Source organism: Lithobates pipiens, unplaced genomic scaffold (genome assembly GCF_037356315.1).
Source record: "Lithobates pipiens isolate NorthernLeopardFrog02 unplaced genomic scaffold, aLitPip1_a1.2 Scaffold_24, whole genome shotgun sequence".
NCBI classification, from domain to species: domain Eukaryota; kingdom Metazoa; phylum Chordata; class Amphibia; order Anura; family Ranidae; genus Lithobates; species Lithobates pipiens.
The window spans coordinates 3,617,248-3,640,444 of NW_027507786.1; the positions used below are offsets into that span (position 1 = coordinate 3,617,248).

General features: G+C 43.1%; 1 protein-coding gene across 1 annotated transcript in view; it reads right to left on the reverse strand.

Moving 5' to 3' along the window:
• TTC17 (tetratricopeptide repeat domain 17) overlaps positions 1-23,197 on the reverse strand; it is a 128,305-nt gene that overhangs the window by 48,661 nt on the left and 56,447 nt on the right. The window contains exons 13-16 of the mRNA XM_077453522.1: positions 22,965-23,133; positions 22,804-22,881; positions 21,409-21,633; positions 15,236-15,422 (exon numbers count right to left, since the gene is read on the reverse strand). Coding sequence (XP_077309648.1) covers positions 15,236-15,422; positions 21,409-21,633; positions 22,804-22,881; positions 22,965-23,133 — 659 coding nt within the window. The remainder of the gene's footprint in view (positions 1-15,235; positions 15,423-21,408; positions 21,634-22,803; positions 22,882-22,964; positions 23,134-23,197) is intronic.

The following is a 23,197-nucleotide window of genomic DNA, read 5'->3' on the forward strand; positions in this document are numbered from 1 at the left end:
CAGGAAAATCAGATAAAGAACTTGCTGGAGAAAGAGTACCTTGTGACCTCTATTCAGAGTTTGAAAACTGGTTAATGAGTAAAAGTCATGCAGGACTGTGGAAAAAACTTCAGTGGAAGTGGCAAAGGATAAAGAGCTCAAAAAAATAAAAAAAAAATAAAAAAAAAATCAGAGGACATCATGATTCCAGGCTACAGATATCGCCACTATAAAGGGGAGGGCTGCAAGCCGTCCCCGACCCATTAGTGGAGAGCATGCTAGGGGCACTCAGAGTGGCTGTACCTGTCACCACAGAGCTCACACATGTCATACCCAACCCAGCAGAATGAGGTCAGTTCCCTCTACCAAGTCATTAAACCTCTTCCAAAGCAAAGCTGGGATTTTTTTATTTATTTTTTTAGGAAAAAATAAAAAACGAAAATGTAAAAAAAATAAAAATAAATTAAGTTTAGTTTGTCAGTAAATTTTTTTAATAATGGTTTTCCTTCACTGATATGCGCAGATGAGGCGGCACGAATATTCTGCACTTATGGGCACTGACAAGTGGCACTGATAGCCAGCACTGGTGGGCATTGATAGCCAGCACGGATAAGCGGCACTGATGGGCATCACAGAAACACAGTACTGACTGGCATTGGTGGGCATCGATTGATGGCACTCTAATGTAATCAGGGCACTGATCATCAGTGCCCCGATTACATCTCACTGTCCCCTGCAAGGAAATGCCATTGATCGGCTCTCCTCGCCACACACTCTGTCGGTGTGAGGCGAGGAGAGCCCATTACCGGCACTTCCTTGATTACATGTGACTGGCTGTGATTGGACACAGCCGACCACATGATTAAAAAGCCGCGTCTCTTTACAGAGATTGGGGGTCACGCCGTCTCCTAGCAACACGACGCGACCAACACAGGAGCGGCCGTTCTGGGTGGAACGTCATGTGACGGCGCACCCGAACAAGAGCCGCCCCGCCGTCATTTGACGGCGGGGCGGGTGGCAAATGGTTAAAGTCTATGGGACCAGAACATGAAAAGTCTCCATTTTGAAGGCTTATTTGCAAGTCATTGCCCATAAAAAGGGTATGGTGGCCTGGGTACTGCCTTCGGGGACATGCATCAATTTAAAAAAAACAAAACAAAAAAAAACCCTTTTAAAAAAAAAGATAATTTTTAAAAAGGAGCAGTAATTTTAAATGATGCTTAAAGCGAAAGAATAAAAATTAAAACTTCCTTTAGATAAATATAGTGACTGGGGGGTCCCTTACTCTGCCTGTAAAGTAGCACATCTGGTACCATGTATAGAACCTGCTGCAACAAAACTGACATTTGTAAAGAAAAAAGAAAAAAAAGACACCCTGATAATCGTAAAAGTGAAAAACAGCTCCCTCTCCCCCCCCCCCCCATCATGCATACCAGTCCCTCTATGTTTGGTATGGATTGTAAGGGGAACCCCACGCTCTGCTGCCCCCACCCCAAAGTACCTTGTCCCCATGTTGATGGGAACAAAGGCCTCTTCCAGACAACCCTGGGCTGTGGTTGTTGGGGTCTGCGGGCAGTGGGCTTATTGGAACCCTCCCACCATGTGAATGACTATGGGGGTATAGTACCTACCCTACCCATTTACTGTGCAGCGGGCAGTTAATTTTTGGGGGGCGGCTCGGCGGGTGAACAACCAGCAGAACACCCCACAAATAATGGTATTCGAGTGGGTGATGTTCAGGCCAAACTTATGCTCTGTTCGAACACTACTAAACTAGGTATAACGTGAAGTCAGGACTCCTAGGCGTTTGGTCAGGCAATTCCTGCTGAAGAGAGGCCAAAGGTCTGCTCCTCCCCTTCAAAAAAAAAAAAAAAAAAAAAAAAACCACGGGAACGAAAAAGGTCTATGCTTTTTGTCACATAAGCAGAACTGGACAAAGCAGGAGCAGCATTTTCTCCAGAAAATGTATTTTATCCGGCTCGATTTTCTCTTCACACAGGCAGAGGTCTATCTGAATACACATAAGCACCAGATTTGCTCATATGAACACGTCTAAAGCTCACTCCTTGCACGGACTTCTGCTTCTTATGCTGCCGTTCAGCTAAATCGCAATGTTTTCGGCTTTTGGACTTGGAAAAAAAGGAGGAATGTGTTCTCAGAGAAGAAGTCTCTCCCTGCAACAGTGTGAGCAAGCCTGTTGAATTTAGTTGAAACAGTCAAAAAAAATAAAAAAATTAAATTAAAAAAAAGGTTAAAAATCAAATAATAATAAAAAAAAAAGTTAGTTGGACTAGAATTTGTCATTAGCACAATAGAGCTTCCTGGTTAGCAGTGGCTGCCTAATGATTTGTTATGCAGCTTGGAGATTCTTCATCATTAGAACTGTAGTTACATATTGCAAAAATGAGAAAAGCCTTTTTTTTTCAATGAAATAGCGCCCTCTGCTGACTATATTACAGAATGGAATCAAGTATCAGATAGTAAGATGCACACAAAAAGCACCTCCTGGCAATGCCAGGTCTCAACTGATGATGCATTCAGAACACCACCATGTGCAAAAGGACAGAAACCTCAATATTTCAAAATTACATTCCAAATGTCATTGTAAACGAGATAGAGATAGAGATAGAGAGAAATATATATATATATATATATAGAGTGAAATATATATATATCTATCTATCTATATATAAATCACAAGAGCTTTAGGGCTGGTTCACACCAGAAAAAACGCACTCCAGATCCGTTCCGGGTTTGTTTCTGCATGTGCGTTTTTACTGCATTTTTGGTGCATTCTTAATGCGTTTCCAGATGCTTTTTTTTCTCTTCACTGTACTGGGATCCAGTGCGTTTTTGAAGTGTTTTACCATGTTCCAGTACAGTCCAGTGTAGGAAAAAATGCAGCAAGTTCTACATTTTTTTTTCCCTGGAACTGGAAAAGCCCTGGAACTGAAAGTAGAACATGCTGCATTTTTCCTGCACTGGAATGCTGTAAAAACGCATCAAGAATGCACTGGAACGCACTAGTTAACACTAGTGCGATGGCAGACATCGCAAGTGATTCGCACCGCATTTCTATGCAGATACCATGCGATGCGATTTCAACCATATAAACACTGTATGGCTGAAATAGAATCGCACCAAAAAAATGGTGCAGGACCCCTTTTTTTGGTCCGCACTGGAATCAGATTGTAAGAAGCGACTCGGAGTTCAGCTTTAAACATATTAATGTGTTTTCTAAAGGAATTGTCAATATTTTAAAGGCTGCAGCTTTCATTAAAATGGCGTGCATCCGGAAAGTATTCACAGCGCTTCACTTCTTCCACATTTTGTTGTTACAGCCTTATTCCAAAATGGATTAAATTCATAATGTTCCTCAAAATTCTACAAACAATCCCCCATAATGACAACGTGAAAGAAGTTAGTTTGAAATATTTGCAAGTTTATTAAAAATAAAAATGGAAAAAACAAAACAAAAAAACAAATTTGGAGCAAACAGGGAAGGGATTATCACGGTTTGCTCTAAATTGTATTTAATTACCGGGATGAGGTGCCTTATCCATCAAGGACATACCAGACACACCCTTTTCTGTTAAACAAAAAAAAACAAACATACATACACATGTCTAGTGGCACCTTGGATTACGAGTATAATTTGTTCAAGAATGCTTGAAATCCAAAGCACACATATCAAAGCGAGTTTCCCCATAGGAAATAATAGAAACTCAGATAATCCGTTCCAGTGGAACTGCTAGTGTATGCAGTACCACATGTAACCAGAGGTGGGGGGGGTCACCAGAGAGATTCGGAAACACTCAGAGCGGCTCAGATGCACGCAGAGACCCCTCGGGAACGGAGTGCTTCCAACCGGCTCCGAGTGTCACTGGCGCCTCCGCACCTCTGGCCAAATGCGGTACTGCAGACCCCAGAGGCTTGAATCCTGCTTGTTTTGCAAAACACTCGCAAACAGTCAGCATTTTAAAAAAAAAATGGCTTGTATTGCGAAACGCTCGTAAACCGCGTTACTCGCAATCCGAGGTATTACTGTACATAAGTATTCACAGCCTTTGCTAAATACTTTGGTGAAGCACCTTATGAACCAAACTACAGCCTCAAGTCTTTGAGTATGAGGCTACAAGCTCGGCACACCTATTTTTGGGCAGTTTCTCTCCTTCTTTGCAGGACCTCTCAAGCTCCATCAGGTTGGATGGTGAGTGTCGGTGCTCAGCCATTTTCAGATCTCTCCGGAGATGTTCAATCGGGTTCAAGTCTGGGCTCTGGCTGGACCACTCAAGGACATTGAAAAGACAACTTCTCCTGCGCTCTGGTGTCCCAGTCTTCAAAGTGTGATACCGACAGCTTAAGATGGTAGTGTCAAAAGGTCTTGAGGCCCTCCTTAGAATATTGGGTATTCAAATACTGGAAAAACAAAACAAGAAAGGAAGGCGCACTGACCTAGTGCATTACCATAAAAAAGCTTTATTCAGAACAGAACAAATAGCAAAATGGCTACTCACAAACAAGTATTGATAAAAGGCATGATCAATACAAATGGATCCATCGCAGCGAACATCGACACATCCAGATCTGATGTCAGGTAGATTGATTGATGAATACCCCAACGTAAACGACTGACGCGTTTCGTGGGAGAACCCCTTTCTTCAGAGCCAAAACAAGCAATGGTCACCAGTCATAGTCATATGACTGTAGTCATAAAGGGATGGACGTGGTCAGCACCAATACTCAGGTAGGCCGCGGTGTGTAAACGATGCTCAATTGGTGCCAAGGGGTCCAAAGTGAGCCAAGAAAATCTCCCCCCCCCCCCCCCACCAGCCTGAACCGGTGATACAAGGCAGGATGGATCCATGCTTTCAATGTTTACACCAAATTCTGATGCTACCATCTGAATGTAGCAACTGAAATCCATCCAGACTCATCAGACCAGGCAATCGTTTTCCAATCTTGGTGATCCTGTGTAAAATTGTAGCCTCAGTTTCCTGTTCTTAGCAGACAGGAGTGGCACCCGGTGTGGTCGTCTGCAACTGTAGCCCATCTGCTTCAAGGTTCGATGTGCTTTGCATTCAGACAGATGGTCTTCTGCCCACCTTAGACATAATGGAGTAGTCTGAGTTAGTTGCCCATCATCTGGAGCAATCTGGCCCATTCTCTGACCTCAACAAGGCATTTTCCTCCACACAACTTCCGCTCACTGGATCGTTTCTCTTTTTCAGACCATTGTGTTAACCCGAGAGATGGTTGCGAGTGAAACATCCCAGAAATTCTCAGAGAAGCCCGTCTGGCACCAACGACCATGTCACGTTCAAAGTCACTTAAATCTCCTTTCTTCCCCTTTCTGATGCTCCGTTTGAACTTCAGCAAGTCGCCTTCACCGCATCTAGATGCCTAAATGCATAGAGTTGCTGCCATGCGATTGGCAGATTAGCGATTTGAGCTACCAAGCAATTGAACAGGTGTACCTAACAAAGTGGCCGGTGAGAATAATTAACACCACTGTGTTCCAGCAGCGGTACAAGAACTTTCTATCTTAGACCGACATTCTTTCATTCCGGTATTGAACGCTGCTCAGCCATTCGCAGGAAGCTTTGTATTCTATGACAAAGCTTCCTGTGATTGGCTGAGGTGGGTAGAGAACGTATACACAACTATTTAAAAAAGGACATGTTGCTTTAAAGCGGAAGTAAACCCATTCATAAAACAGTTCAATTTCCGACACGTGTCGGAAATGCAACACTCCCCATTGGTTGAGCTCTCAACCAAACTGTCAAACCATCCAATGGCTGGTGTCTAAACTGTTGTTGATTAAACAGAGGCAAAGATGGCAACTTCCTTGGCTGAAAACGATAGGAGGGTTTCACTTACACTTTAATAAGGTGTTGCAAGACCTCTGCATCAAAATGACCCCTGACTACTAGTGTTCCAAAAAAAAAAAAAAAATACCCTTTTTGGGGGGAGGGCATGTTATATTGTTTTTTTTCTTAAAGGCAGCTTAAGCCCTCCATAGATGGATCGAATCACAGCTCAAGATAGTTTACCTTTTAAGAAACATGCTGAATTAACTTATTAATGTAATGGAGCTTAGTTATGTAGCATGAGGCTGTATATTCTGCAATAGTTAAATTTTTTGGTAAACTCGATCAATGAATCCAAGCTCTGCAAGCCGAGATAACATGCACTGGGCAAGGTTATTGTTTTAACCACTTAAAGCGGGAGTCCACCGGGACTCCGCGTTTTTTTTTTTTTTTTTTTTTAAAAGCCAGCAGCTACAAATACTGCAGCTGCTGACTTTTAAAATAGTGACACTTACCTGTCCAGCGCGCCCGCGATGTCGGCACCCGAAGCCGATCTGTAGATCGTATGTCGGGTGCTGCCGCCGCCATCTTGGGTATGGGAATCAGGAAATGGGGCCTTTAGGTTTCATTTCCCGGTTCCCTACTGCGCATGCGCAAGTCGCGCTGCGCAATAAGGACGGTCCCCGCTGCCTCTGGGATCTGTGTGTTTCCCAGCAGGCAGCGGGGCACTTGAGGAAAGGGGCGGGCACTTGCGGAAAGGGGCGTAATATACGCCCCTTTCCGCAGAGAGCTATCCCGGAAGTGGGTGCAAAATACCTGTACTGTACAGGTATCTGCACCCCCCTCCCCCCTGAAAGGTGCCAATTGTGGCGCCGGAGGGGGGGGGGGGGGTTCCGATGAGCGGAGGTCCACTTTAGGGTGGAGCTCCGCTTTAAGCCCTGGCTGGCCAAAGACCAGAGCACTTCGAACTCGGCACTGTGTCGCTTTAACCGACGATCGCACAGTCACGCAACGTTGCTCCCAAACAAAATGGACATCCTTTTTTTCCCTCCCCCACACATACAGCTTTCTTTTGGTGGTATTTGATCACCTCTGCGGTTTTTATTTTTTGAACTAGAAACAAAAAAATTAGCGACAATTATGAAAAAAATGCTTTTTTTTTTTTTACTACACACTTTTTGCTATAAAAATCCCCCAAAAATATATTAAAAAAAACATTCTTTTCCTCCAGTTTAGGCTGATACTTATTCTTCTACATATTTTTGGTAAAAAGAATAAATAAATCGCAATAAGTGTTTATTGATTGGTTTGCGCAAAAGTTATAGCGTCTACAAAATAGGGGATAGATTTATGGCATTTTTATATAAAAAAAAATTTTTTATTACTAGTAATGGCGGCAATCACCAATTTTTATCATGACTGCACCATTATGGCGGACACATCGGACACTTGGCGCGATTTCGAGACCATTCATTCATTTATACAGCGATCAGTGCAATTAAAAATGCATTGATTACTGTGTAAACGTGACTGGCAGTGAAGGGGTTAACCACTAGGGGGCAGTGAAGGGGTTAAGCGTGTCCTAGCGAGTGATTCTAACTGTGGGGAGGGGCTGTGTGACATGACACTGATCACCGATTACAGGGAGCGCTGATCAGTGTCACTAGGCAGAACGGGGAGATGCTTGTTTACACTAGAACCTCCCCGTTCTTCCTCACCATGAGGACGATCACGGGTATCCTCACAGGCATAGAGTCCGCGGGGGGACCCACGATCAGGCTCACGGAGCTCCCGGCGCGCGTGTGCCCACAAGCCGACCTCTTAAAGGGCAACGTACAGGTACGCGATTCTACCTGTACGTGCCCTTCTGCCGCAGTATATCTGCGTGAGGCGAACGGGAAGCGGTTAATTAAAAGAATTAGAGTAGTTCAACTATGTGCGATTAACCCATTACCTATATTTGGTTCTGATATCGCCGTTTTACTAACCTGACCGCTAATTATTCTAAACAGGTAACCTTCATTTTGTTTGCAAATATTAATGGATGCCAACTACCAGCAAGAATGAGTCCTTACATTTAAAGAGCACCTGTCATTTCAGATCCATCATGGCAGCGCCTGTTAGCGGCGCCCCCTCACCTTGCTGTGTCACTGCCCAATCACCAGCCGTCCCATTAAAGTGAATGGGACTGTCGGTTATTCAACAGCGGGTCAGAGGAGGAGCCTCTGCGGGACAGAGATGACAGTTGAGTTTTAAAAATTATGATTTAAAATCATGTCGATTTGAATACAGCTTTTTTTTTACTAGAGATTTAAATCAAACATATAGTACAAAAAAAATAAAAAATAAATAAAGTGGGAAACTCTACGCAAACCACACTGCTGCATCGGCTGTGCTGCCACTTTTAACATGTCAGCAAGCGTTTTCTGAAAGGAAATGAGGACAGAAGGCGCACCAGCCTTGCCCATTACCTTTGTAAAACATTACATTTTCATGTATTTATGAAAGTTATATACCCACAAACACAAATGGTGAACGAACATGGGATAAAGTCCATCCAAACTCCCATCCCTAGAGGATCCGCTGACCAGTGTAACCAAATGGGGATGATGAAAGCCCAAAAGATGGCAACGCGTTTCAAGGGTGTGCCCTCTTCTTCAGAGCCAATTATGAACGGATTGTAGGCCGTTTATAAAGTTGCAGCTATCAGATGAATCCGATCATGTGACACATGCGCCTCCTTCTAAAGGGAGGGCCAATTTATAATTATATATACACACACCATTTCGCTCTATTGGCCCTCCCTTTAGGAGGAGCATGTATCGCATGACCTAATTCATCCGATAGCTGCAGCTTTATAGACAACCTACCATCAGTTCATAATTGGCTCTGAAGAAGAGGGAACACCCTTGAAACGCGTTGCCATCTTTTGGGCTTTCATCGTCCCCATTTGGTTACACTGGTCAGTGGACCCTCTGGGGATGGGAGTTTGGATGGATTTTATTTATTCCGTGCTCATTCATCATTGTGAATGTGAGTATATAACTTTAATAAATACATTTAATGTTTACAAAGGTAATGCGCAAGGCTGGTGCACCCTCTGTCCTTATTTCCTTTTTGAATCAAATCCACCCCCCCGCTTTCACCTAGGATAAATGACAAGAGGTCAGGAGGAACCTGCTTTTAGAGAGAGAGAGAGAGAGAGAGAGAGAGAGAGAGAGAGAGAGAGACATGGTGCCCCCACGCTCAAACAATCAGATCCTGGGTAACTTTGATCCGGCAGCTCGGTGTAGTCTGAAATCCAAAACTTTATTAGCCCATTGCCAGTGTGTTTTAGTATGTAGCCAATATGTCACAGCTGAAGCACGTTAGCTTCTTTCCAGCATGTTTTAATATATAGCCAATAAAGATTTGAATTTCTGATTACACCGATTTGCCGGCTTGAATTATGGATCCTTTTATTTTTCCTTCCCTAGATCCTTCTTTCCCCCCTCATTAACATGCTTATTATATTTTTTTAAATAAAACCTTTACTTTTTTGTTTTTTTCAACCCTTACTTTGGACACAGTGATATCACTGGTTCTCTATGCAAATGATGAGTGGAGGGCGAGGGGAGAGGGGAGAGGAGAGTGGGAGGGGAGAGGAGAGGAGAGTGGGAGAGGACAGGAGAGGAGAGTGTGCTGCACACAGCTTCCTGAAAACATCACAGCACACTGAGATTCACCACCACTTTCACCCGATACATTGCCAACAACTGGATTTCTTCCTTTTTTTTTCATAATGGCCACTGAATTTGCAAGATATTGGCCAAACATTCACCATCCCTTTGCTTTCCACACGGATCAATATTTGCCAACCAGGTTAAAGCTGACCTTCAGGAATTCAACCACTTTGTAAAAAGGGCTGGCTTACTATTGGGGTTAAAGTGGCACTGAACCCATAGATTCAACCCTTGCATGCCAGAAATGCCAACTGTCACATTTGCTTGTACTCTCACCCAAACTGTCAAAGCATCAAATGTTTTGGTCAAGGCTGATCACATGTGCAGCACCCTGACAGTTGTACATTATACAGAGGCCAAGACGGCGGTTTCCTTGGCTGAAAAAGGATAGGGAGGGTTTAGTTCCGGTTTAAATCCAACCTGCCAAAGGACAGTTTTACGGAGCTCCGGGAGTACAGCTATCACTATACTGCTGATGCTCTGGGAGGAAACCCGCCGTCTTCCTAACCACAGCATCTCTGCCACCCCCTCCCCTCAGCTGTTCATTTACAGAAAGCTTTGTATTTTGCAAATGGGTTCACATAATACAAAGCGCTCTGATTGGGCGACTGAGCCAAGACCAGAAGGTCCAACTTTGGAGCCCCGGAAGTTGATCTTTGGGCGCTCAGGAAAATGTAAATTATAGAGAGGGTGCATGCACCTAGTTGAACTTGGCCCACAGTAATCCAGCAGATTTTACAAAGTAGTTACATAGTTAGTCAGGTTGAAAAAAGACACAAGTCCATCCAAAAAAAATTCATATATATATATATATATATATATATATATATATATATATATATATATATATATATATATATATATATATATATATATATACACACACACATATATACACATATATATACACACACACACATATATATATATATATACACACACACACATATATATACACACACATATATATACACACATACATATATACACACATACATATATATATACACACATACATACACACACCAGCCCATATACCCAATTCTATACCCACAGTTGATCCAGAGGAAGGCAAAAAACCCCAGCAAAGCATGATCCAATTTGCTAAAGCAGGGGAAAAAATTCCTTCCTGATCCCCCGAGAGGCAATCGGATTTTCCCCGGATCATTTTACCTATAAATTTTAGTACCCAGTTATATTATGTACACTTAGGAAATAATCCAGGCCTTTCTTAACCACTTCCCGACCAGCGCACGACGATGTACGTCGACAGAATGGCACGGGCAGGCATATTGGCGTACATGTACGTCCAATATTCGTTGCCGCCGCGCCATCGGGAGCGTGCCGCCGGCGGAGCGCTCCCGCGCTGGTCGGGACCCCTGTGAGTCCGGTCGCGGGAGCCGCGGACTCGATCGTCGCGGGCATCCTCGCGATCGTCTCACAGAGCGGCCGAATGGAGGAAATGCTGTATAAACAACATTTTTCCATTCTGCCTAGCAACTAGTGACGCTGATCTCTGCTCCATGTGATTGGAGCAGAGATCAGTGTACACTAAATGAAAGCCCAACCCCCCCACAGTTAGTAACACACCCCTAGGAACACTTAACCCCTACACTGCCACCCACTGGTTAACCCTTTCACTGCCAGTGTCATTTACACAGGAATCACTGCATTTATATAGCAGTGATTACTGTATAAGTGACAATGGTCCCAAAAATGTGTCAAAAATGTCCGATGGGTCCCCCACAATGTCGCAGTCACAATAAAAATCGCAGATCGCCGCCATTACTAGTAAAAAAATAAAAAATTATTAATAAAAATGCTATAAAACTATCCCTATTTTGTAAACGATATAACTTTTGCGCAAACCAATCAATCGCTTATTGCGATTTTTTTTACCAAAAATATGTAGAAGAATACGTATCGGCCTAAACTGAGGGAAAAACATTTTTTTTTTATATATTTTTGGGGGATATTTATTATTACAAAAAGTAAAAAATAATGTGTTTTTTTCAAAATTATCGCTCTATTTTTGTTTATAGCGCAAAAAATAAAAACCGCAGGGGTGATCAAATACCACCAAAAGAAAGCTCTATTTGTGGGAAAAAAAAGGACGTTAATTTTGTTTGGGAGCCACGTCGCACGACCGCGCAATTGTCAGTTAAAGCGACGCGGTGCCGAATCGCAAAAAGTGGTCTGGTCTTTGACCATTAAATTGGTCCGGTCTGAAAGTGGTTAAAGCAATCCACTGAGCTGGCCATAACCACCTCTAGTTGAATTCCTGGAGTTCAGATTTAGCCCGGGTTCACACCGTCTGCGGGAACGAAATCGCGCGAGTTCACCTGAACGCACACAATTTCATTCCCGCATGTCAGTCCTGACTTGGGGGGCGATTTCAGAGACATCTGTGCTGGTTGCTGCACAGGTGTCAATGGAAATTGCACCCCGAAAATCGCCAAAAGTAGTACAGAAACTACTTTTAGGAATCGATGCGGCGTCGCACCGATTAGGACAGTGCCATTGCCGACCAATTGATCGCACTGAATGTGAACCAGGGCATTAGAACTACTTATTGCAATGAGAATTAGAAAAAAAAAAAACACAGCAATAACTGGCCCATAAATACATAATTTCGCAAAGCTAAAATACCTTTTTAAACCTTAACTTGTGGACACGTGATGTAGCCCATGCATCGTCTGCACCTCAATGTCCCACAGATTAGTTTAGCATTTGACGAGGCTCAGAGCCTTTATATGAAAGAACATGTCACAAGCATCCCTTTAGGGATGCATACTTCTCCTTGCTGGATAATGCAGACTTCAGCTGTGCAATCTGCTGACCAGTTGCTTGATCGCAAACATCTGTCTGAGTGTGTAATGTGCATTAGGAAGAAACATTTCTAAAAAGGGATGCTTTGGATGTGTTCTTTCATACAACCCTTGGGCTCAGGAGCAAAGCACTGCATCCTCCCAGGGGAAAACTGGAGTATGAGCGGCGAGAGTAGAAACACTCTCGCTGCCATACAACCCTTGGGCTCAGGAGCAAAGCACTGCATCCTCCCAGGGGAAAACTGGAGTATGAGCGGCGAGAGTAGAAACACTCTCGCTGCACATCACAAAATATGATGGGCTGGCTGGAAAAGTGTTGCCATTTTGAATAAGGAAATAAAAAAGGGAAACGACAGGATAAACTGGGTATTTACTATCCAAAAATACAGTAAATTAATGTTTAGTACACCGTAAGAACAATTTTAGAGCCAATCGCACAATTAAAAAGTTTTGGGATTGCTTACACTTTAATACTAGCTAAGGTTGCCAGGGAATTTGTAAAATCATGGAAGAAAGAAGAGAGAAGAAAGGGAAGAAGAAGAAGGGAAGAAGAAGAAGGGAAGAAGAAGAAGGGAAGAAGAAGAAAGGGAAGAAGAAGAAAGGGAAGAAGAAGAAAGGGAAGAAGAAGAAAGGGAAGAAGAAGAAAGGGAAGAAGAAGAAAGGGAAGAAGAAGAAAGGGAAGAAGAAGAAAGGGAAGAAGAAGAAAGGGAAGAAGAAGAAAGGGAAGAAGAAGAAGAGAGAAGAAAGGGAAGAAGAAAGGGAAGAAGAAGAGAGAAGAAAGGGAAGAAGAAGAAAGGGAAGAAGAAGAAAGGGAAGAAGAAGAAGAGAGAAGAAAGGGAAGAAGAAAGGGAAGAAGAAGAGAGAAGAAAGGGAAGAAGAAAGGGAAGAAGAAGAGAGAAGAAAGGGAAGAAGAAAGGGAAGAAGAAGAGAGAAGAAAGGGAAGAAGAAAGGGAAGAAGAAGAGAGAAGAAAGGGAAGAAAAAAGGGAAGAAGAAGAGAGAAGAAAGGGAAGAAGAAAGGGAAGAAGAAGAGAGAAGAAAGGGAAGAAGAAGAGAGAAGAAAGGGAAGAAGAAGAGAGAAGAAAGGGAAGAAGAAGAGAGAAGAAAGGGAAGAAGAAAGGGAAGAAGAAAGGGAAGAAGAAAGGGAAGAAGAAGAGAGAAGAAAGGGAAGAAGAAGAGAGAAGAAGAAGAGAGAAGAAGAGAGAAGAAGAAGAGAGAAGAAGAGAGAAGAAGAAGAGAGAAGAAGAGAGAAGAAGAAGAGAGAAGAAGAAGAGAGAAGAAGAAGAGAGAAGAAGAGAGAAGAAGAAGAGAGAAGAAGAAGAGAGAAGAAGAAGAGAGAAGAAAGGGAAGAAGAAGGGAAGAAGAAGAGAGAAGAAAGGGAAGAAGAAGAGAGAAGAAAGGGAAGAAGAAGAGAGAAGAAAGGGAAGAAGAAGAGAGAAGAAAGGGAAGAAGAAGAGAGAAGAAAGGGAAGAAGAAGAGAGAAGAAAGGGAAGAAGAAGAGAGAAGAAAGGGAAGAAGAAGAGAGAAGAAAGGGAAGAAGAAGAGAAAAGAAGAGAGAAGAAAGGGAAGAAGAAGGGAAGAAGAAGAGAGAAGAAAGGGAAGAAGAAGGGAAGAAGAAGAGAGAAGAAAGGGAAGAAGAAGGGAAGAAGAAGAAGAGAGAAGAAAGGGAAGAAGAAGGGAAGAAGAAGAAGAGAGAAGAAAGGGAAGAAGAAGGGAAGAAGAAGAAGAGAGAAGAAAGGGAAGAAGAAGGGAAGAAGAAGAAGAGAGAAGAAAGGGAAGAAGAAGGGAAGAAGAAGAGAGAAGAAGAGAGAAGAAAGGGAAGAAGAAGGGAAGAAGAAGAGAGAAGAAAGGGAAGAAGAAGGGAAGAAGAGAGAAGAAAGGGAAGAAGAAGGGAAGAAGAGAGAAGGGAAGAAGGAGGGAAGAAGAGAGAAGAAAGGGAAGAAGAAGGGAAGAAGAGAGAAGAAAGGGAAGAAGAAGGGAAGAAGAGAGAAGAAAGGGAAGAAGAAGGGAAGAAGAGAGAAGAAAGGGAAGAAGAAGGGAAGAAGAGAGAAGAAAGGGAAGAAGGAGGGAAGAAGAGAGAAGAAAGGGAAGAAGAAGGGAAGAAGAGAGGGAAGAAGAGAGGGAAGAAGAAAGGGAAGAAGAGAGGGAAGAAGAAAGGGAAGAAGAAAGGGAAGAAGAAAGGGAAGAAGAAAGGGAAGAAGAAAGGGAAGAAGAAAGGGAAGAAGGGAAGAAGAGAGAAAGGGAAGAAGATGGAAGAAGAGAGAAAGGGAAGAAAGGAAGAAAAAAAAAAGGAGGAAGAAAGAAAGAAAAAAGGAGGAAGAAAAAAAAAGGGAGGAAGAAAGAAAAAAGGGAGGAATAAAGAAAAAAAAGGGAGGAATAAAGAAAAAAAAGGGAGGAATAAAGAAAAAAAAGGGAGGAATAAAGAAAAAAAAGGGAGGAAGAAAGAAAAAAGGGAGGAAGAAAGAAAAAAGGGAGGAAGAAAAAAAAAGGGAGGAAGAAAGAAAGAAAGAAAGAAAGGCAGAAGAGAAGGAAGAAGAGAAGGAAGAAGAGAAGGAAGAAGAGAAGGAAGAAGAGAAGGAAGAAGTAGATAAAGGAGGAGGAAGAAAAGGAAGAGCAAGAGAAAAATCTTATAGGGGTTTCATCTACTAATAACTCAAATGTGGGCTTTAGCTGGGCTCACCATATAATGGAAAGGTAACTTCCGAACAATAGAACAACAAGCACCAGACAACGCACAGAACAGAACAGCTAAAGTCATCATACAGGTTTATTTGAATACTTAAATACCATGTATCCAGCTATAAAGCTGCAGTAAAACATCAAAAACAGGTCATTGGAAGAGAAGTCCATGAACCCAATGAGGGGCGCCGTGAACAGAGAGCGGGGCGACATGCTTACCGCTGCACACAGAGGTGCTGACGTTGTACAGAAGAGGATAAAGCTGCAGGCACCGGATCATCTGTAAGCCGCCCTCACACTCCATACACGGCTTGTGAAGATCGAGAGCTGCGCGGAAGACTTGAAGTGCGCCCGTCAGGTTCTTAAGCGAGAGGTAGGCATTTCCCAGACTCAGCAACGTTAACGGCTGTGCAAAAATTGGATAGATGTTAAAATAAAATGTAAACAAAAAAAAAAACAAAAAATTTTTTTAACTACTTTAGTTTAAAGCCTCATACACACGATAGGACTTTGTACAAACTTTCCCTTGCATTTTTGTACAAACGGCGTCGACCCTGAACTTGTATTGCATACACACAGCAGGACTTTTTCAGCCAACTTTCACCAAATCACGTGGTTTTTCTGCTCTTTACCGCCACCTTTGGTCAACTTCTGTATTGTTGTCTGATCTTTTGCATTGGTTCTGAGCATGCCTGTTTGTACTTTGTACAAAAGTCCTATGGTTTTCTGTACACACCATCAGACTTTGCTCCATCAGACTTTTGTTCCCAGAAAGTTTGTCCGTTCGCACATCCAACAAAAGTCCGATGAAAACCAAAAAAGTTTGTCCGATGGAGCGTACACACGGTCGGATGTTGCTCCAAAACAGCCAATTTGCATGTTTGTTGTCAAAAAGTCTGATCGTGTGTATGGGCCTTTACTGCGGGCAAGCGACACAGGCAGGCCTGGACAACATACTTTTATGTCGCCGGCTTGCTTCTGGGGTTGGGGCATGCATCCCCTGCTGTGATTGAACACAGCACAAGTTTGGCAGCCTATTTCAGCCAAAGATTTTGGTTGAAGTCAGCTGATCGGCTGTGGCCAATCACTGCATTTACAAAAACAAACGGTGTACTGTTTACAGCGATCTGGCTGTTTCTTCTCCCTGCAAAGCAGGGAGAAGAAACAGCCAGAAAGGAAAGGCCGCACACATTATACATAGTTAGGCACACATTTAACCACCACCCTTAGGATGTTAACCCCTTCTCAGCCAGTGTCGTTAATAGTGTGTCAGTGTATAGTATTATCACTGTATTAGCGATGACCCTCCCAGAAAGTGCATTAGGTCTAGTTTACACTTGCCTCAGAAACGCTTTGTTAAAGCTCTCTGAACGCCAGTGAAAAGCTCCTGTCACCAAATAAAAAGGTTAACTTGCAATTCTGGTTACACCTTACACCTGTCCGAAGCCTTGTTGAAGCCGAAGCAAGTGCAAATGAGCCCTTAGCGCGAGATTGCCCGCCACCCTATCACAATCATGCCAGAAGTTGCTGATCATTGTCATTACAGTATACCGTCTATAGCTGCATAAATTCCAGTAGATGCCATTGTTTGCAGACACCACGTATGTGCCGTTGCTTCAGTTAGACTGTGCCATTACCAGCGGCCAATCACAGAGCTGGAGCGGCGATACACAGACGTAAACTACGGGAGCGGTGAACGAGGACCGCTGCGGGGGCTTTGATCTCAGGTAAATAATTCATAATGAGCTAGTATGCTATGTATACTAGCTCATTATGCCTTTTTGTTGCAGGTTTTTTTTTTTTTTTTTTTTTTTTTTAGTGTTTACAACCACTTGAAGGGGGTAAAACTTTTGGAGGTCAAGTGGTTAAAGTGAAACTATGGCCAGGCTATGGACATTTAAGCTGGATTAACATTGCTGCAGTGTGCGTTTCTGCACTGTGGTGGCATTCATTCTGGATGGCAACCAAAAGCCACCTTGCTGACAGAGGTGTGTTGCTGCACAGCATAACATGCAACGCAGTGCGATGTCAAAAAAGCTACATGTACCTTTTTTCTTTTTTTTGGCGTGTTAAGACAACCTATTCATTTGAATTGGCTGCCTAACACAATGGTGGGATATTATTTACTAAGACTGACACACTCAGAATCTGGGGCAGCTGTGCACGAAAGTCTCCCTAGTGGTGAATGGCTCTAATGACGCTAGAAGATCAGAGCACTCCAAATCCTCTCACTTTACTTTAACCACTGGGCACTTAAACACCCTTAATAACCAGACCAATTTTCAGCTTTCGGTGCTCTCACATTTTGAATGACAATTACTCAGTCATGCAACACTGGACCTATATGAAATTTTTGTCCTTTTTTTCACACAAATAGAGCTTTCTTTTGGTGGTATTTAATCACTGCTGGGTTTTTTATTTTTTGTGCTATAAAAGAAAAAATACCGAAAATTCTGTAAAAAAAATGAATTTTTCTTTGTTTCTGTTAGAAAATTTAGCAGATTAGTAATTTTTTCTTCATAAATTTTGGCCAAAATTTATACTACTACATATCTTTGGTAAAAATAAGTACAAATTGGTGGATATTATTTGGTCTTTGTGAAAGTTATAGAGTCCACAAGCTATGGTGCCAATATCTGAAAATTGATCACACCTGAAGTACTGACGGCCTATTTCAATTCTTGAGACCCTAACATGCCAGAAAAGTACAAATACCCCCCAAATGACCCCTTTTTGGAAAGAAGACATTCCAAGGTATTTAGTAAGAGGCATGATGAGTTTTTTGAAGTTGTCATTTTTTCCCACAATTCTTTGCAAAATCAAGATTTTTTTTACTTTTTTTTTCACAAAATTGTCATATTATCAGTTTATTTCTCACACACAGCATATGCATACCACAAATTACACCCCAAAACACATTCTGCTATTACTCCCGAGTATGGCGATACCACATGTGTGAGACTTTTACACAGTGCGGCCACATACAGAGGCCCAACATGCAGGGAGCGCCATCAGGCGTTCTGGAGCACCCAGGACAATTCTGACATTTCTCTCCTACATGTAAAAATCATCATTTATTTGCTAGAAAATTACATCGAATCCCAAAACATTATATATGTTTTTTTTAGCAAACACCCTGGAGAATACAATGGTGGTCGTTGCAATTTTTCGAAAGTTTTTTTTCCAAAAAAAAGCAGTTTTGTGCTTAAAAAAATAAATAAAAAAAAAAACAGTAAAGTTAGCCCAATTTTTGCATAATGTGAAAGATGAAGTTACACCGAGTAAATCGATACCTAACATGTCACTCTTCAAAATTGCACAGGCTCGTGGAATGGCGCCAAATGTCGCTACTTAAAAATCCCCATAGGCGACGATTTAATTTTTTTTGTTTACTGGTTATATGTTTTGAGTTACAGAGGAAGTCTAGGGCTAGAATTATTGCTCTCGCTCCAACGTACGCAGCGATACCTCACATGTGTGGTTTGAACACCGTTTTCATATGTGGGCGGGACTTACGTATGCGTTTGCTTCTGCATGCGAGCACATGGGGACAGGGGCGCTTTAAAAAAAAAAAATAATAATTTTTATTGTTCATTTTACTTTATTTATTTTAGTTTGACATTTTTTTCCCCAAAAATAAATTTTTTGATCACTTTTATTCCTATTACAAGGAATGTAAACATCCCTTGTAATAGGAATATGGCATGACAGGTCCTCTTTACAGTGAGATGTGGGGTCAATAAGACCCCGCATCTCACCTCTAAGCTGGGAAGCCTGAAAAAAAAAAAAAAAAAAGATTCTGGATTTGATAGTATTGGCGAGTCGGTAGAAGCACCGGAGGGCGGCGGGAGGGGGGGGTGTCTATGGCTGGGTATTGCAGGGTATCACCGACTATGGCTGGGTATATCAGAGTATGGTTGGGTATCTCAGAGTATGGAGTTGCAGAGTATTGTGTTGCAGAGCATTGCAGGATATTGGAGGGTGTTGCAGAGCATTGCAGAATGTTGCACGGTATTGGCGGGTGTTGCAGAGCATTGGTGGGTGTTGCAGAGCATTGCAGAGTGTTGCACGGTATTGGCGGGTGTTGCAGAGCATTGCAGAGTGTTGCAGGGTATTGGCGGGTGTTGCAGAGCGTTGCAGGGTATTGGCAGAGTAATGGCAGAGTAATGGCAGAGTAATGGCAGAGTAATGGCAGAGTAATGGCAGAGTAATGGCAGAGTAATGGCAGAGTAATGCAGGGTATTGCAGGGTATTGCAGGGTATTGCAGAGTAATGCAGTGTAATGCAGACTATTGCAGAGTAATGCAGAGTAATGCAGAGTAATGCAGAGTAATGCAGAGTAATGCAGAGTAATGCAGAGTAATGCAGAGTAATGGCAGGGTATTGCAGAGTATTTGCAGGGAATTGAGGGGTTAATTTTCGGTGAGCAGCGATGTGGGCACTGCAGATGCAGCCCATATCGCTGCTGACACCGATCTCCTCCCCCTCCGCTGTTCCGATCGGTACAGAGAGGGGGAGGGAGGAACCGGCGTCATAACATGACGCCGGTTTGTTTACAAGTGATCACTCCGTCATTTGACGGAGCGATCACGCCGTGATCCGTGATGCGCCGGGTCCTGTCGAGAGCGGAATTCTGGGAGGACGTCATATGACGGCCTCCCACAGTTAAGAAACCGCCCTGAAGCCGTCATTCGGCTATAGGGCGGTTATTAAGTGGTTAATGCTGAAGCTACAGGTTTGTTTGTTTTTTTGCAATTTTGTTGGTCATATTATTCTGGATTATGAATCTCTGCTAGAGTTGGTTTACACAGGAAGCAATGACTGTCACGCCTATGAAAAGCGATCCCTTGGCTTGTTAGAGGTGTTTGACAGGTGGTGAGGAGATGATAGGTCGCATCCTCAACATCTGTTTTAACCCCCTAAATACTGCACTGCCATGCACACAACTGCATGCATTGGGCCCGGCCCTTCACATAAATGGGTTGCGTTTGGCAAGCAGTAGTGCCCGCCGTCGAATGAGGCGAGGTAGAACTCATAGGAGATGCCTTTGCAGCTTCAGGGGAAATGGTAAAACCACAGCTCAACCATGCATTTTTACCGCCTCTAACCACAAGTTCAAATGAGCTCTTAGAAAGCCAAACTTATTTAAATTAAAAAAGTTTTTTTTTTTTTTAAACATGTTATACTTACCTCCTCCGTGCAGTGGGTTTTGCACAGAGCATCCTCCTTTTCTCTGGTCCCAGCGCTCCTGGCTCCTCCCTGCTGCCGTGGTTGCCCCCACAGCAAGCAGCTTGCAATGGAGGCACCCAAGCTGGTGCGCTCCCAATCAGTGACATGGTGTCCATTCACACATGGAGCGGTCCCGCCCCCTACATCTCCTAATAGGCTCACTGGCTGTGATTGACAACAGCAGGAGCCAATGGCTCCAGCTGCTGCCAAAAGCCAATTAGGAGTGCGAGTCCCGGGAGAGGCAAGGCTCTCATGAACATCTCCGGATCGAGAGGGGGCTCAGGTAAGCGTTTGGGGTGCTTCTGCACACAGAACTCCTTTAAAAGCAAAACTCCAGCCAATAGTGTTATTTGCAAGGTATTTAGGTGCCCAATGCTACTGGGTTCCCCAAGTTACTATTTTTTCTTATACAAGGCAGAATACCTCCAAGCGGATCCGGCTGCTCAGCGGAGGATCTCTCCACTGATCCCCGCTGAGCAGCGGACGACAGGTCCTATGCAGAGCGGACAAAGCTTGCTGCTCTCTAAAGGGGCAGTCAGATGGAACCTGACTGCATGTCCGTTTCCATCGGATCATCATCTGATCCATTGAACGGATGGTGAATGCATCCCCATACGTCTGATTTTAGTGGGTCGGATGCCGGCGGGCGACAGCGGACACATATCCGCTGACATCCTCCGCCCCATAAACGATAATGGGTGGTCCGATTGGTCTGAAAAATGGATAGGTGGACCTGATCAATCTGCTGGTGTGAAAGGGATTTAAATTCAAGCAGGATTGGCGATGTGCTTATGTCCCCCGCTTCCTTCTGTGGGAGGGAACGAATCCAAAGCTCCAAGTCATGAGCTGCCCACAGCCGCAGATAATAGCTGTTCTCGTTACTACAGCACTATCTGTCAATAACCCCAAAACCTGAATGTAAGCTCAAGCATGTCTGAGCATTACCCATGAAACATGGCAAGTTTTGTGAAGTATATGAGATCATTAAATAAGCTAAGAGTCAAAAGTCGGAGTTCAGCTTTAAAAGGGGTATTTTATAATCTCTGTACTGATCGGAAAATTATGAATTGGCAGCGCTTTATAGGGTTGGAAATGTAATGTTATATATATATATATATATATATATTTTTTTTTTTTAATTGAAAAAAAATAAAGCAGCTCACCTCTGAGCGGTCTATAGTGATTGCTTGAAGTAGTAATTTACTGGCATCCAGATGAAGCCCGTGATGCATTAGCAGGTTGGCCAGATTCACCAGTGGGATATGCTGTTGCTGAGAAGGCGCTAGGTTCAATGCTCTGCGCAGGCAAGCCATGGCCTGGGTACAGTTTCCTACAGATCGCCAATACAGAGCCGCCTCATTCAGCACCGACCATGCCAGCCCCGATGGCTAAACAAAAAAAAAAAAAAAAAACACAATGGGTTAAAGGCATATCTATATCCAATTTTTAAAGTCCATATAGAAAGTCAGTAAAGGAAATTAAAGAAAATCTCCCTAATGGGATCAAGATGGAAAAAAGTGACATGGGGTTATTTTGCTCCCTAGTTTGACCCCAACAAAAATAAGAAAATTGGATACACTATAAATACGTCTCACTGAGGACTATGTTAGTGCCAACGTTAGCCCTGTGTGGCTAAGATGAGAGAATGTATGTTGCTCTCTAGACCTCTATGTTTTGTGTCTGTATATTGTGTGAAAAAACTGAATAAAAAATAAATAAAATAAATAATGCGTCTGACTGTGCTCCAGCACACGCCGATCAGCGAGAGCTTTGTGTATGTAAGGCTCTCTTCTGACAGCGGCAATGTGCCAGTTTGTGTTTCCCTGCAAAGCAAGGAATAGCACCTTTAGTGAAAGCGCCTCACAATATACATAGTAAACATAGTTAGGCACACATTTAACCCTTTGATTGGCCCAGATGTTAACCCCTTACCAGCCAGCGTCATTAGTACAGGGTCAGTGTATTATCACTGTATTAGTGTCACTGGAGAGGTCGATGAGTGTTTGCCAGTTCCCACAAAGTGTCAGATTACCCGGCACCCTGTTATAAGTTGCTGAGCACCGTCATTACTAGTATTGAATAAAAAAATTTAAAAAAATGTAAAAATAAATAAATTCCAGTATATAATCCATAGTTTGTAGATGCTAGAACTTTCACGCAATCCAACAAATGCTTATTGGGTTTTTGTTTTATTTTACCAAAAAAACATGTAGCAGATTACATTTTGGCCTAAATATATGAAGACATTTTGATATTTATTTATTTGATAAGTTTTAGATCAGAAAGTAACCCCCCCCCCCCCAACGTATGGGGGGGGGGGGGGGGGGAGGAAGAAAGAAAGAAAGAAGGAAAAAAGGGGAGAGGAGGGAGGAAGGAGGATGAGGGAGAAGACCGAAACGTGTGTGTGTGTGTGTGTGTGTGTGTGTAAACACATGCAGTCCAGATTGGGATCAAGCCCAAGTATAAATCTATTTTTTTTTTTTTATTTCAGGTAAATACACTGGAGCCTTTACAAATCACTAAGGTGGGAGGCAGCTGGGGGGGGATATTTTGCCCACCTGGTTAAGAGAGTGGTATAAAGAGCCCCTCAGATCCTCTTCAGAAATACTGAGGTTATTGAGAAGTTTGTCCACCACCTATATAAAAAGAAAAAAAAAGGTGTGAAATGTGACAGCACTTGCTTTGTGATTTAAAAATAATCTAAAGTGTGTGAACTTACCCGCTGGGCATGCCCATCGGGCTTTAGCTCGTGCAGATCCAGCTTTCCCTCCAGCTCGGCGAGCAGCCTCTGAAGGGTCTCATTTTTACGCACATCTGCGATAGAGGTGCAGTCTGGTGTATGCAGGTCACTTCCTGCCTCAAGATGCTTTAATACAGCCGGGCTGACGCTGAGGAGGTAGAACACAAGAATTTTAGGGCCGGTATAGGAACAATTCCTTCATAAACACACCG